The 16,013-nt window shown below is 36.3% G+C and overlaps 1 protein-coding gene and 1 pseudogene across 2 annotated transcripts; both read right to left on the bottom strand.

The window, feature by feature from the left end:
* Positions 1-1,369: 1,369 nt before the first annotated feature.
* On the bottom strand, positions 1,370-2,929 carry LOC126621899 (cyclin-dependent kinase inhibitor 7). Of its 2 annotated transcripts, none has more exons than XM_050290517.1 (4): positions 2,518-2,929; positions 2,183-2,241; positions 1,876-2,046; positions 1,370-1,686 (listed from the first exon to the last, which is right to left on the bottom strand). In XM_050290517.1, the coding sequence occupies exons 1-4, from the start codon at positions 2,770-2,772 to the stop codon at positions 1,617-1,619; spliced, it is 555 nt and encodes a 184-aa protein (XP_050146474.1). In that variant the 5' UTR covers positions 2,773-2,929; the 3' UTR covers positions 1,370-1,616. The 2 variants fall into 2 exon arrangements, with proteins under 2 accessions (XP_050146474.1, XP_050146473.1); XM_050290516.1 differs by having other exon boundaries at positions 1,876-2,049; positions 2,518-2,928.
* A 9,632-nt stretch (positions 2,930-12,561) lies between these two features.
* Positions 12,562-13,699, bottom strand: LOC126622583 (wall-associated receptor kinase-like 22; annotated as a pseudogene).
* Positions 13,700-16,013: the final 2,314 nt, after the last annotated feature.

The following is a 16,013-nucleotide window of genomic DNA, read 5'->3' as shown; positions in this document are numbered from 1 at the left end:
AAACAATATTGCCCCCCACCCCTCAAAAAAAAAAAAAAAAATCATCTTAAAAGCACATTCGGAATTGACGGACTGCTTATGTCGGAAGCAATTCCACTCATAAGCACTCTTGCTAGCAAAGCTGCTATCAGAAAAGCATAACAAAGTGTTTATTTAGAATTCAAATGTTTCGTCAAGTACATGACATATTATATCGTTCTTTAAAAGTAGCAACTAAAAAAGTGTTTTTAGAATCTCAAAAACGCTTTAATAGGTATTTATCCAATTAAGTTAAAATTTGGTACAGAAGAGTTGCTAACTGCAAGCAGCTCCAGTACTACTAGTAGAAGTAGCTCTTGTTTTATCTCTAGTAATCTAATACAGAAGCCAAAACCTACAATGTAGATTCAATATAAAAAAAAACTAAACCTATAATGATACAAGACATTGAATTGAATTCCCCCCTTTTAAATTAGCCTAATTAGCACATCTTAAAAGATTCTAAATCTTAAACAATTCTAGGCTTATTGCAACCACAAATTTGTTAATCCACATTCACATAAGCCGGCAAGTGGAGCACTTGATGTACCACCGTGACATCTCGGGTCAATAATACAATGTTTTTACTCATAACAAATGCATTAAAAGGTCGATTCCAAGCCAACAAGATTCCCCGCTTTGCAAGGGTTGTCGGAAGAACGTCTATCGTAAGAAGCATTACTCTTGCTTTTCACGACTAGAACTCGTGACTGTTTTGTCACAAAGGAGCAAAACACCCGTGTCCTAGCATAACAAATGCATTATTGACACAAAATATCACAATTGGGTCTAAAGGATAGGAGATGAGTCTCAATGGCTGGCAAGGGACTTCCAAAATGAGAAGCCAAATTCTTTTTAACAAACAAAATTTCCTAAGGGAGAGGGGGTGAGCTAAGTCTCACAATGAGTTAGTAATGATGTGATTCAAATTCACTTTTAACGAGAAAACCTTTTACTTACAAATGAATGAGACTATTACCAAACCATAATACTAAGTGGAATTAGAAGCCAAATTTGAAATCACAATAAAAAAAACCTAATTTCCTAGTGGCGCCTAGCTAGCCAAGCTATAGTTAGTTTGGTCCCCACGCAAACATAACGAATCATTACCATGAAAAGCATATTCGGAAAGCCAAAAACCCCCAAACGCAAAAAAAAAAAAAAAAAAAAAAAAAAAATCAAAGGATAAGAAAGGCAGAGTAAACCTGTGATTATAAACCAAAAAGCTGATTAAAAAACAAGAGAGATTCACACACCCACAAACACCCAAACCAGACCCAAACAAAAATCCCTTTTCTTTCCCAAAACTAAAAACAAAAAATTAATTAGTATAAATTGTTGCATAAATAAATATATATAATTTTAGAATTTAATTAATTAAAAAAAAGTTGGGAGAAGTTGCAGAGAATTAGAAGCTTCCATTTGTTGTGACATAAAAAGAAAAGAGAAGGTTGTACAATCAAAAACCCAGATCAGCTCTCTCCACCTTCATCTCCATGCATGAAATTACAAGTTGCATGCTACTTTCTGTCCTACCGAGTGTCAGTTTATTGTAATATACCCACCACCTGCTCTCTCTCTATAGCCAACTGAAATGCTTATGGCTTCAAACGAACCCACTGGTACCGACCATCCAGAGGCACGTCCTTGACGATATCATAGTTGTACCTGCACCCGATTCCGAACCCAATTCGAAACCGATAAAATCGGGTATGTTGTTAGTTAGGCGTTCCGATTTCCGTCTCCTGTTAAAATGCGCCACCGGTGGTACACTACACGAAACGAGGCTTATCGTGCGCACTCCAGCAGAAAAATGGAAAATATAAAGAAAATGGAAAATGTGAAAAAAGTACTCACTTCTCTGTAAAGCGCTTATGCTCGTACTTCTCAGCCACAGCGAAGAACTCTTCGATCTCTTCAAACGGAGGGGATTTTCTCTCCGGGATTCTCCGTCGGTGAGACACCGGCGGCGCCGGCGATGACATTTCGTCCGAGTCCAGGCACAGCTCGCTCGACGGCGTCGTTTCCCTGCTGGTGCAGCGAAATTACAAAAATAAGAAAGAAAAAATTGCCGAGTTTTGAGGAACAAAAATCAACCTGAAAAAAATACGTTTCGGTTTGGAGAAATTGAAGAGGAAAATTATGAAGGAATGTGAAGTGAAACCTGAATTTATTGTTGACGAAGGAGGTCGAGTTGGAGAATGCCGTTTTGAAACTCTTGGACTGCAAGCGGTGAAATGAATTTTGAAATTTAAAATTTTTTAAAATTGCAATAAAATTTGAGAAACGTAAAATTGAAGGAAAATGAAGACAGAGAGAGAGAGAGAGTGAGCGTCTGTTTGTTTCCTGAGAAAATCCTAACGGAAACGAGAAAAATCATGGAGTACATTTTTCCGTCCGCTAGTTTATCTCTCCTCTTTTGTCTCCTCGTTTTCGAACAGAAAGAAAGGGGGAAGAGAAATTGGAAGCTCGGACCGAGCTATGGGAAGCGAGATTGACCTCCAGATCTAGGAGCAGAGAGCTGCGGGCGGCGGCGGGGACATCGCTGAGCTCGTTGCTGGAGCAGCAAGAGGAAGGAGGCGGAGAGTGATCGGAGCAAAGGGTGGAGCAGGAGTCCTGGGAATTGAGGAGCTGAAGCATTGTTTGAGTTGGAGGCAATGGCGGCGTTGAAGCAGTAACTTTTCTCCTCTTGGATACGGCTGCGTTGGTGGAGTCGTCCATGGCCGCCATTCGCTTACAGTTGTAGTCCTCCATTTCTCTCTCTCTCTCTTTCTCTCGTTTCTCTCTCTACAGAGAAGGTTAAAGCAGTGCACGCACACACGCACAGAGTGTGTGCTTTCTCTCTCCCTTTTGCTATTTCTGGATTTTGAAAGAGAGAGAAAAGTGGGAGATCCAAGAGGGATGTTGAGTAAGTTATCTGTTGGACGGCTCAGATTAAAAACAGAGAAAAATAAACAGAATTTAGAGGTGGGCCCGGAGGGTGGGGTTGCCTTGGATTTACCGTTCGACCGTGTTACTGCGAGTCTTGGGGGTGAAATTGAATGGGTAAAAGGGTGAAATTGAATGGTGAAATTGAATGGGTAAAAGGGTGACAAAGGGAATGCCGACGGTCCCGTTTCGAAGATCTGGATAATTTTCTGGGAGTGGGAGAGCTTAACAAACAAACAACATGCGCTTCTTCCTCTGTGGGACAGTAACAGTGCCCATATCAAAACGCATGTTTCGTATGTCGTTTGCAAAATTTCTATTTTATCCTTCTCCGATTGATTAATTATATAGTATGCCTTTCTATAATTCCAATTAGGATAAACTACCGTTTACCCTTCTCAATTATTACTCCAGTTGAAAATAACTTCTGACTTGTTTTTTGGTAAATTACATCCTGAACTATTTATATGATGGCAAAGTTGATGAAATTTTATAAAAATTGACGGAAAAATATTAATTGACTAATTTCTAATGATTACGGAGATTATTTACCAAAAGTATGTGGCCAACTTTAAATAGTTCAGAGGGTTAAATAACAACTTACTATTCTAATTAATATCATCCTACCATTTTTATTTTCCAATAAGTACGATAGTAATTCATTTGAATTGTCTAGCTATGATCTGTTGTACTTGTGTCGATTATTACCTAAAAGTGAAGGTTTTCGCTCATTTAAATTCATTAATTTCAAATAGTTTAGGAAATTAATTACCAAAAAATAGCTCATGGAGTAATGTATGTGCTCTTGCACTTCGAATCTTATGTTACCACAATATTGCTCGCGATAACAAAAAGTGAGGAAGAATAGTAGTACTTTTCATTTTTGTTTTCTTATCCACTGCCACTAAATCACCACCCCCCAAGTCAAACTGGTACACCAGGGACCGTTTCGTTGGGTGCTAAAGTATGGGTGTTTTGTATCTATTGAGTAAAGAAGGGTTGTAATTGTATAGTGGTATTTTTTTTTTTTGAAGAAATTAGGTTCACATCTTTTTTTTTTTTTTTTTGTTACTCCATTGATTAAAATCCTATTCATTTTTAATTTTTGATCAAGGTCATTGGGTATTAATAACATCATTAATTATTTGAATAATAAAATATTTTTATTTTTAAATATATTCCTTTAGTGTTAAAAATGTTACAATTAATATATTTATATTTATGGCTAAAATTTTTATCATATATTTTTATTTTTAGTTTGTATCTATTTTTAATTTGCAAATATTTTTTAATTTGTACCAATTTTCTTTTCATTTTTAATTTGTACCCATATATTAGTTTCTTTTTGTGCCCATATTTTTTAAAGTTTCATTTGTGTTTGTATCCATGTGTATACCGTCAAGTGACATTGTATATTTAATCAATGATAGAAAAATTACATATGGTATATTTATGTTTTATGCCTAAACTTTGTATCATATATTTATATTTTTAGTTTGTACCCACTTTTAATTTGCAACATTTTTTTTAAATTTGTAGTATTTTATTTTTAGTTTTATTTTGTACCCATGTATTAATTTCTTTTAGGGCCTATATTTTTTAAAAATTCATTTGTGCTCATAATTTTTTAATCTTTTATATGCACCCTAATTTATTTATAATGTGCCCATTCTTCTTTATTAATGTACATATGTGAAATGCACCAATTTTTTTTAACACTATGGATACATTCTTTTGCCATTTATTATTTCTTCTTTTTACATAGTTTTTATCCATTTATTCAATCAAAATGTTTGAATTCTTTTATTGTAACTGTTTCTAATAGTATTATAATGAGAGATTTTAAATTTATAGGATTATAAATCTCATAAAATATAAAACGATTAATGTCAAAACTATAAAAATATAAATATTAATAGTAATATATGAGGTGTACAAAGTCAAGGGACTTTGATCAAACTTTGAATACCATTAAGGTTTTAATCAAAGAATGTTAAGGATTCGAGACCGCATCCAAAGTATCCCTTTTTTTTTAACAATCCATATTTGTAGCAATGAAATACTAGTGTTCTTATGTGTCTTTATAAATCCTGTTCATGGATTAACGAAAATGTGCAAAAACTCTATTTGCCTTTGCCATTTTATAAGTCTCTTCCTTTTTGTGTATAGCAAAGAAGATTATGTAAACACTTATTCAAAATTCAGTTGTACTATGCTCTCCAAGTGTGCTTGTTACTCCCTTCTTCCTTACCATGACAAGTCCTTATAAAATAACTCCGATGAGAAGAAAAAAGAAGGCATTAAGAGACCCTCTCTAAAATGATATAGACATATTTAATCTAAAATTAAATGGTAGAGTACTAGTTTACGTACTTATATAATCTCAACGTTGTAATTTGTTTTGTTGTGTGTATTTTTCTTTCTGCTAGCAAGTGACGGTCCTTGTGTTAGGTTTGTTTTCGTGAATAACGAGTACGGTATTAATTTATTTTTCACTTATTAGTGTAAGTATATGGTTGTATAAATGTTAAATTTATTAAAAATCAAACTAATAAAGGTATTTTAATATACTTTTTTTTATTACATATTAACTTTTAGGGTAATTTAGCCAAAAATCAATAAAAACTTTACTATTAATCATATACCATGTGGACTTTATGCCATTATAAACAGTTTAGAATTTATTCTTCATGCTGGAAAACATCAACAAAAACAATAACAGCATGTGACACACCCCGACCCAGAGGATCAAGGCGTGCTGGTCGTCACGTGAGCGTGACGTAACCAAAAGTGCGACACGGAAGCAAGATATAACAGAAAATGAAGGAATTCAAACCAATCTCTAGTAGAACCACCTACTAGAATAAAAGGATGAGTTATAAGGTAAACACATAAATTCAGAGCATAGGTTTAAGTGCAGTCAAGTAGGACCAAAATAAAAGTACATCACCCGCAGGTGAGTCCTACATGTAGAGCGTCTGTCAGAATGCCAGAAAAAGACCTCGAGAGTCACCAACCGCTAACTAGAACCTGGAGGGGCGCAAAACAAAGATGAGTGGGTCAGTAAAAGTCAAAGATTTTCCGAAACATTTCATTTAAAACATTTCTAACCCCTCACCGTAAAACCTGTATACTTTCCCAGAAAAATAGTATATAAACATAAATATAGACATATCATCAAAACTCAGCTCATATCCATCAACATAACATCTCAGAAATAATATGCCACGCCATGCCAAATATAGTCAGAAATGCATCAATATCAATCAGGTGAAATAATAAATCAACCGGAGACCCTACAATGGTCCTGTACGGCTGATTCTAAAGCTCAACATCCCACTCAGCCGGAGTCACCACAGTGACCTATACGGCACTACACTGCACATCACTCGGAACTACGTATAGTAGTCTGTACGATGACAGGTGTATAAATACGCTCTAGTGCTTCTCTCATCAATCATCAGCGCGCATAACTAAGGTCACCCACTAGTCAGAATCACATCTAGTGATCTATACGACTAGCATGTCGGAACCCTCACATGGTCTGTACGACATCCACCTACTTGGATCCAAGACGAGCGTATGGTGTGGTGAATAATAATATAAGCACTAACACCTAGGGTGCAGGTTATGAGCTTTCAATGCAATTCTCATAAAATAACTCATCTGAATAATATAAAAACTCACATGTGCGTCCACCGCGTCAATTAACATATATATGCATCAATTATCAAACTAAATATCTCAACATTTGCATGCATGGCAATTTAAATCATAATTTTCATATAAACGCATTTTCTGGGAAAAACAGTTGTATATAGGTAATACGAAAACAAAACTGCCCACTCACTGATAAGTCGATGGGTCGTAACCCCCGTGACGTCCCTGGATGCGCTCGTCCTCGGGATAAGTGTCACCTATATGCGAAGCAACTATAAAAACGTTAATTTAAACACATAACGAACAATTCGAAATAACTTCTCATACGATGCTCAAATTGGGTATATGAATATACCACATCGACCTTCTCGACGTCACGGACGTCGAGAAATTTTTAGATTAATTTTTTGGTGTCGCACGCGCCCCCACGCGCCAGGGAACGCATGGACACACGCCCCCCCACGCGCGTCATCTTCCCCAGCCAGTCGCCGGACTGGTTTTTCCGGTGGCCGGATTCCGGCGAGTTTTAAAACTTCTTGTTCTCCTTCGTTTCTCAATCGTTTTCTTCGTATTTTATACCAAAATGAAGCCCCAAACATGTAGAATCACGATACACTATTTTTAAGCTCCAAAAACAACTAAATCTCACCAGAAAAATCCAAGCAAAACCGGCCAAACTCAACCCTCGTGATCCCGACGTCCAAATCCTTCAAACGAAGCACTCTGAGCTTCCTTGAGACCTCACTAAGCTCACTATAAGCTTAGAATTTCCTGAAACACAACATTTCACATGTGCATGAACAGTGACCAAAAATGGGGGGTTCGGGTTCACGTTATTTCGAAGGTTTCCCTTCCTAAAACTAGTACCAATCAACTCAGAACATCAAGAGGATGAAGAATCTTACCTTGGTTGCTTCGATCCACAGTGTTTTGGGTGGTTTGTTCTTCGTCCGTACGTATATGGTGAGAGAGAGAGCAGGGGATCGTGAGGGAGGAGAGAGAGAGCTACGGGAAGGGAGAGAGAGCAGGGAGTGTGAGGTGTGGTCCACTCTAATCCACACCATCCATCCAATTCCCTAACCACATAATTCCAAAACCAAATTTTTTTAATCCCCAAAACTTATAATAATTTAAACCAAATAACGTTACACACACAAACCTTAGCAACGTCAAGGGTAGTATCGTCATTTCACGCTCCCGATATATAAATCTCGGGACGGGCTGTGACAACATGACATTCTTATGACGTTTTTAGTTTGCAATTTGACAAATTAAAATACTAGTTTTAAAACCCAAAAAATGTTGGAGAAAATTACTGTAAAATCTCTAGAAAGTTCAGACTGAAAATCATCAAAAGTCTTGGTAAGTATCTTTGATTTTCCTCCTTTGGCTTACATTCCTGTGTCCTAATATCCATATCAAAGCGTCCTCGTTCGTTCTTATGTCCATTTACACAAAAACTTTAATAAGATTATCTAAAATGAACAAGTATATATGAATGAATAGTAGTAGAAATTCATTAAATAAGTTTTAGAATTGAATTTCATTAATATGATTCCATAGTAAATTTCGAAATTGCTAAACATTCCAAACAAAATTAACATACTTCATTTCATCCATTTGAGATATCACTGCAAATCGTAGACTCTCAATTGCAAGCCATCACTAAGAGAAAAGCTGGCCTAGTTAAGTATAGGAGCTTGTCAAGAGAGGGACGGTGAGATGAGAAAGCATAGAGCTCTACGGTCAGCAATCCAAAACTAGGAAACAAATACTGCGTTGCAGTTTTTAATCCAAATGTAAAAAACAGAACAGGAAATGGTCATTGAATTGTAGTATTTGAATCCAAATGTGAAAGGAGTTGTGTGAGGTGCAAAGCACTGGAGGCAGGTGAGTGACAAAAAATAGAACAGGAAACGGAAACTTCAATGCAGTGTCTAAATCCAAAAATAAAAAACAGAACAAGGAACAACATTACAGTGTCTGAATCCAAATGCAAAAATGAACATTGTTGATGCACAAAATCAATGAGGACTTTGGTACAACAGAAAGTGTTAAGTTTGTAACCTTCGCTAGATTACTCCGGTCACTAGTGTGGATAAGTATGTAAATGGATAGAGACAGGGAAGCAAACACAAGATGTATGTGGTTAACCCAGATTGGCTACGTTCACGGAGTAGAGGAGTTCTCATTAATTGTGAAGGGTTTACACAAGTACATAGGTTCAAGCTCTCCTTTAGTGAGTACAAGTGAATGATTTAGTACAAATGACATTAGGAAATATTGTGAGAGAATGATCTCTATTTATAATAGAAAGTTTCTAGTTTTATTCTGACATTGACACGTGTCGTATTTGAATCCAAATGTGAAAGGAGTTGTGTGAGGTGCAAAGCACTGGAGGCAGGTGAGTGATAAAAAATAGAACAAGAAACGGAAACTTCAATGCAGTATCTAAATCCAAAAATAAAAAACAGAACAAGGAACAACATTACAGTGTCTGAATCCAAATGCAAAAATGAACACTGTTGATGCATGTGAGTGATGGAAAAAACGAAACCATGAAATGGACATTGCAACGCAGTGTCTGAATCTAAATGAAAAAAAATAGAATAAGTAAATAGACATGGTGTTGCAATGTCTATCCATATTGACCTATTCCAAATTATGAAAAATGCGAGAAAATGGGTGTTAGTTGAAGTGAGTGCCAGTTGTAGTGGCAGATTCTGTAATTTTTGTTTATTTTAATAAATTTAAATATCATAATACATGATTGACTTATTTTAAATTAACATAAATATTATTGATCTATTTCCAATATTATAATTTTTATTAATTTTATACAAAATCACCTAAACTTTTATCATATCAATCTTGTTTTTCTTTTGGTTAGGACATTAAATCCTAATCCATTTACGCAGCGTAATCAAATTTCCCCATTTGGCCTTTGAGTAATAATTAATCTCATTACTCATAACAGACAAGCATGGAAGGTTTAGAAATGGATGAAAGCATCTCCAATAAAAGATGGAATATCTTGAAATTCGCATTTTATATTTTTGAGAAAATGGCGGGATGCAAATATTCATTTTTGCCGGAAGATGTATATGAAATAAAAATTTGCTTCTTTTTTAACATTTTTTGGAGGTGGGCTCCGCCAACTGAAGAGAGAACAATAAATGAAATCTCAAATTTACATTTCTCCTATTGGAGTAGAACTAACATTCACCCCTCACGAAATATAAAATGAGATTTAAGAGAATCTCCAAATAAAATGTAAAAAAAATCCTAAATAGACAGTTTTGACAAAAAAAAAAAAAAAAAAAAAAAAATCAACTTTGCTGTCAAATTTGAAGGCAATGCCAAATTTTTTTTTCCTATTTTACTTTAATGTTGGGTCCACATATTTCTTTATTTTTCTTCACTTATTGATTATTTTATTATTAAATTTTGACTTACTTGATTTTATAAATAACCAAAAAGCACTTTAATTTGACACCTCAGTTGGAATAGGAGACTTTACAAAATGTTGTTTTGCCATGTTAGCTATAAAAATGAAATTTGACATCTCCATAGGAGATGGTGTAAATGTGGTTTTTATTTTTAGATGATTAATTAAAAGGGTAAATTTGTCCTTGAAGGGTTTATGCGAAAGTGGATTAAAGAGGTGGTGTTAGTGTAATGTTTTAAACCTATGAAGTTTTTATGAAAACACAAAAAACTTAAGAAGGTGTTTGTGTAATTAACCCTAAAAAGTGTTGTACGAGATTTTCTAGTAATATTCTATTTAAATTCACGTTTAGATTAATTTTGACCATTGAATTTAATTTAGACTTGAAATGGCACATTAATGTTTTTGGTCCAACTGTTTTGTTTATACCATACTTAGGGCCTCCGTATTTAGACCTCGTATAAATACTCAAAGGATTCAAATGTAATTATGTAATAAATAGAGGGGCAAATATGTAAAAAGGGGAGGAGCCCTTATTCTATAAAAGGGTCTCCTTACCCTCACAAACCCTAAGCCTTCTCACATCCCTCAAGCTCTCACTCTCAGAGCCTCATATCCCTTCTCATATTCAGAGAAGCTCATCCTCACATAAGGAAGCTCTCTCTCCCTCTCTCCCTCTCTCCCTCTTCAACATCTCAGAGAAATACAATAATCAGTGTGAACGTAGCCCAAACATTGGGGTGAACCACGATACATCTTGTGTTATTTACTTTCATGCAGATTCACGGTCAGATTTACGTTGGTCCAAGACCCCTCCGGTTTTGTGCATCAACATGTTTCTCTTCCACCTCTCACATGAAGTTAAGATCTCATGTGTTGAAGAATAGAACCCCAAACTGAAAACTTCACAGAATATTATTATAAGTTATATTGAATGGTTCTACTCGTAATTGTACCAAGGTATTTTGTGATAAATTTCAATACCTTTTAATATGTACAAGGTGGTTAAGTTGATACAATATTTATGTGATTGGTAGTAGGCCACTAACCCCACTATGAAATCTTGACATCATATCATCATCTTGAAGTGTACGATCACAATTCCAACTCATGATGAAGTTTATAAATAATAATAACAATAATAAAAATGAGTAGAGAAAAATGGGTGCCTCCAAAACATGTTTTCCTACATTTTGGTACACTAGTCTGCTGCGCAAGGTGTAATTGATCGGAGAACGAGTGAGCACAAAACCCAATTTCGTGCCCACAAGAGGAAAAAAAAACATGAAGTGAGGACACTTTCTTGGTTGATGTTTGCCACAAGTACAAGGTAAAGACTTAAGTGATGGATCATGGATGGGACCAAAGCTGGCTAAGGTGTTGATACTTCCATTTGTACTCGCATCCACAATTTAACTGTGATTTTATTTATTGACACATTGATTGCTCTACGGTGTACAATCATAGTTGTCAAAAAACAGAATCAAAGTTGAATAAAATTGATTATTAGTGAGATTTTTTTCGACAAGTATTTATGCGTAGAGAATCTCTAATCAAGTATGGTACAATTTTAACATATTTGTATCTCCATCTATCGGAGAAAGACTTATATGGAACAGGTTCACCACCATGTAACATCTCAGTTCATTAATACATGTCATATGTAAGTTTTTCTCTATATGAAACAATAATATTAATCAAGACGCCGCTTGACAATGAATTCGTTTCATACAAGTTGCTTTCCACCTAGAGGACCGTCTTTGGTAGTCTAGTATGTAGGTGTTTAATATTAAATACGTATGTATTTACTTATTTGTCTATGTGAAGGGAGAATCAAACAACAGAGTCTCGAGTACAAAAAAAAAATGTTGGTAACCATACACGGATTAAAGGGCATTGTGAGTTTTAAGAGCTAGGTTAATTGGAATGACCAAGGACTCATCTAGACTTAAGGGCCAACCGCCAACATGCAGTAGACCAAACATGCCACATTTCTGTAGAGAAGGTACAATTAATTACTTCCGATCACGCAAACTTGTCTTGCCTTCTTACAACATGCCACTACACACCAATTATTATGGTGAAACCTAGATGTTACAGTCTGTTGGAATTTACAGAAAACTTTACCAAAAACAAGTGAAAAAACTTCAATGCCGTTACATTTTATGGTGGTTGTTTGATCAAATGGCAATTTTCTATTTTATCAACGGAAAGTGTTACAGCTACAAGAGCCAGTTGATTGAGCAAGTGTTATTGTTTAGCTTTTTACAGTACTGCAACTCATTGTTTCACATTATACATGTAAAAATGTGATTGACATATACGATGAGGAGAAATGGCTCCTTACATATACGGAACCAAGTATTTTAGGAGCTAGATCAAGTGAATGAAGGTGAGGAGTAACTGTAATAAATAGTTTTTGTTTTTAATTTTCGAAATTTTATTATGCTCTAGTGTATGACATGCAGTGGATGAACGAAAGACTAGAAACATGTTACATGCCCAATTCAACCAGGAGCTAGGCATGCTTCACAGCAAGCGGGATTGAGCCACGGTGCTATATTATGCGTGCTGTCACACAGCCTCCTTAATTCCCCTGCCACTTCTTCCATCGTGGGCCTTTCGGTACTACTCAACTTGAGGCAGCGCTTTGCAAGCTCTGCAACAGCTCTGAGCTGTTCTCTGTTTCCCTCATTTACAAGTTGCGACACAACGATCTGAAACAGGCCATTTTGTTCCAAAGATGAAACGAAATGGGATGTTATGATTCTTCGATTTTCGGGTCTGTCAAAAGACAATGGCTTCTCTCCCGTCAAAATTTCTAACAAGACGACTCCAAAGCTATAAACATCACTCTTATCTGTCAACTGGCCCGTACTTAGATATTCGGGGTCTAAATAACCAACCGTAGTTATCTGGGATTCATTACTAGGGATTGGGACCAACCTTGAAGGTCCAATACCGGAGACTTTGGCCGTGAAACAATCGCTCAATAATATGTTGGAAGAGTTGACAATTCCACGAATGATCATTGTTTTTTATGAGTCTGCTGCAGAATGCAGATAGGCAAGAGCAGCGGCAGATTCTGAGGCTATCTTCAGAAGGACGTGCCAAGGCAATGAACTCTTCCCGTTAGCATGATGAATGTAGTTGAATAAGGTCCCGTTGCAGGCGAGTTCATAGACTAACATGGGTGCTTCAGTCTCTAAACAGCAGTCCAAGAAATTCACCACATTTTCATGGTTGATTTTGATAAGAGTGACAATGTCATTTATAAAACGCTCGATTTGACCCTCGCGCACTACCGTTTCACTATGTCCACAGTCACGCCGTCGGACAAAAGTCCTTTGTAAACTGTTCCACTTTCTCCTGAACCAAAAGTGTGACTCTGGTTATAATAGGCAGCGGCCGCTTCTAGCTCCTCGGCTGCAAAAGTTTTTGTGCTTCCATGTAAAGAAATATGCTGGTCTAGCAATAACCCTCCATTTTTCTGGAAGAACTTGGCTTTGAGATTAATGAACTTCTTTCTGTCAACAATAACTGCTAGATATTATTGGTATAAATAATAGACTTGTAATTATTCTTCTAGCTAGTCATCATTACTTTACTTTATAGCTAGCCATCATTACTTTGCTTTGCTTTCATTTTCTCCTTATTTTCCTCTTCGGTGTTTTCCTCATGTAATCATCATTTGGCTTGTCCACTTGTTAGGACTAGTTTTTGGCCCTCTATAAGAGAGGACTTCCCTCTTGTAAACAAAGAAGAATGAAGTATATTTCGATTTCTGAGATGGTATCAGAGCAGTCGATCATGACTGACTCTTGAACCTCGAAAACAGAAAAAAGCTTCCGCCATATCATATCTCAATCATCATATCAGTTTTATTTTTATTTCAACTTCACTGATCTTAAGCCTATACAATGGCTAGTGATGATGAAGTATCAGACCCACCAATTCAGTCCTTCACACCAGGTGAATCAAACTCCACCACACAAGTGGTCACCATTCAAAATGATAATTCCAATTTCTTTGCAGGAATTAAACTTGATGAGAACAACTATTCTCTATGGCATCAAGTCATAGAGATGAAAATTGCTGGTCGTGAAAAACATGGGGCATCTTTCCGGTGATACTAAGCAGCCTGCAATCACAGACCCACTGTATAACAAGTGGCGAGCTGAAAATTGCCAAGTCAAAAGTTGGTTATTTGATGCTATGACACCCAATCAGATGAAGCGGTTCATCCGTTACGACACAGCCATGCAGGTATGGGATGCCATAAAAAAGACTTACTCAGATGGCTCTGATGAAGCCAAAATTTATGATCTTCATAAAAGGACATTTACCATGAAGCAAAATGGAGCTCCTATTGCTAACTATTACAGCAATCTCATCGAGATTTTTCAAGAACTTGATCAACTTAGTCGTACTAACATGAAGCACCCAGATGATATCTCATCAAGGCAGCAAGAAATTGAGCGACTTCGAGTCTATATTTTTCTTGCAGGATTAGACAACAAGTTTGATCAAATTCGTGGTGGGATTTTGAGGATGGAGCCCAAACTTGGTCTTGAAAGAGCATACTCTCATGTCAAACGTGAAAGCAATCGACAAGGAACCATGTCAGAAAGTGCCACCATGCTTGAAGCTATTGTGCCCTTTACCACAAATTCTCGATCTCCACAAGGACCTCGACTTCAAAACATAAACTCCTTAACAGTTGATCGATTTCGTAATCGACCACCTATGCAGTGCACCAAATGCGGATTGAAAAATCATACTATTCAAGGCTGTTATGAGATTATTGGCTATCCAAAAGGATGGGTTCACAAAGGACGAAAGAAGGAATCTAGCAGAGCATCATTCACCACCTCTGAGTCTTCTTAAGATGTTAGCTCATCTGACCATGTCCCAAAAGCCTTGAACACCTCAGGTATATCTAATTTTACATCCGCTAATACCTGTAATAGATCGTGGATTATTGATACAGGTGCCACAGATCACATGACATCTGATGCTAACATTCTTCACTCACTAAAAACAGCCAACCAGACATTCATTACCAGTGCCAATGGTTCAATCTCTCCGGTTACTGGAGAAGGCTCTCTTTCACTAACTTCCTCACTCAATCTTGATCATGTCCTAGTTGTACCATCCCTAGATTAAGATTTTTATTTGTTTCTCAAATTATTGACTCCTTTAATTGTTCTGTTTCCTTTTGGCCAATATATTGTATTTTCCAAGATCTGCTCACCAGGGCCATGATTGGTTATGGTACTAGAAGGGGCAAACTATATTATTTGGACTTAACGGAAGAATGCAGCAATAGATTGAGTCAAGTGCATCATGTAAGCAGAGACGAATCAACCCGAATGATTAAGATTTGGTTATGGCACATGCGATTAGGACATCCCTCATTTGGTTATCTTAAACTTTTATTCCCTGAACTTTTTCCCCAATTCAAAGAATCTGATTTCCATTGTGAAATTTGTATTTTGGCCAAAAGTCATCGTGTTTCCTATCCATTAAGATTAAATAAAAGTTTTGTGCCATTCATGGTCGTTCATTCTGATGTTTGGGGTCATGTGATATGAGCATATTTATGCGACTGAGTTAGCTTGTTCTCATGCATTTATGTTGTTATTCCTTAGTAGTTTTAGTGTTTAAAGTCATTTTTGTGCAATTTCAGGTTTTAAGGACAAAGTATGCAAAAATGTGCATTTTGGAGCCTTTTGGAGCAATTTTGGGCTTGGAATAAATATCACATGCTTGGAACTAAAGGAATGGACGAAATTGAAGACCTAAAGATGAGGATTCCTACTTGAAGTAGGAAAGTTAAGCCAAGGTTTCCTATTTTGGTTTGATCTTTCCTAAATCCTAAATGTCCCTAAGTTCCAGCAACATTGAAGGTTTCCTATGCATTTTAGGACACAAATTAAGGGTTCCTTGTACCATAACA

Source organism: Malus sylvestris, chromosome 5 (assembly GCF_916048215.2).
Source record: "Malus sylvestris chromosome 5, drMalSylv7.2, whole genome shotgun sequence".
Taxonomy (NCBI): Eukaryota; Viridiplantae; Streptophyta; class Magnoliopsida; order Rosales; family Rosaceae; genus Malus; species Malus sylvestris.
Note: the sequence above shows the minus strand (reverse complement) of the source record. Positions and strands in the feature narration are given on the sequence as shown.

Bases quoted from the DNA above. Each gene is read 5' to 3' on its own strand.
- LOC126621899 (XM_050290516.1), bottom strand. From the start codon at position 2,772: ATGGAGGACTACAACTGTAAGCGAATGGCGGCCATGGACGACTCCACC. The intron at 2,242-2,517 runs GTCAATCTCGCT...CACCGCTTGCAG, and splicing joins CTCTGCTCCTAGATCTGGAG to TCCAAGAGTTTCAAAACGGC. The intron at 1,687-1,875 runs GTGAGTACTTTT...AATCGGGTGCAG, and splicing joins CATAAGCGCTTTACAGAGAA to GTACAACTATGATATCGTCA.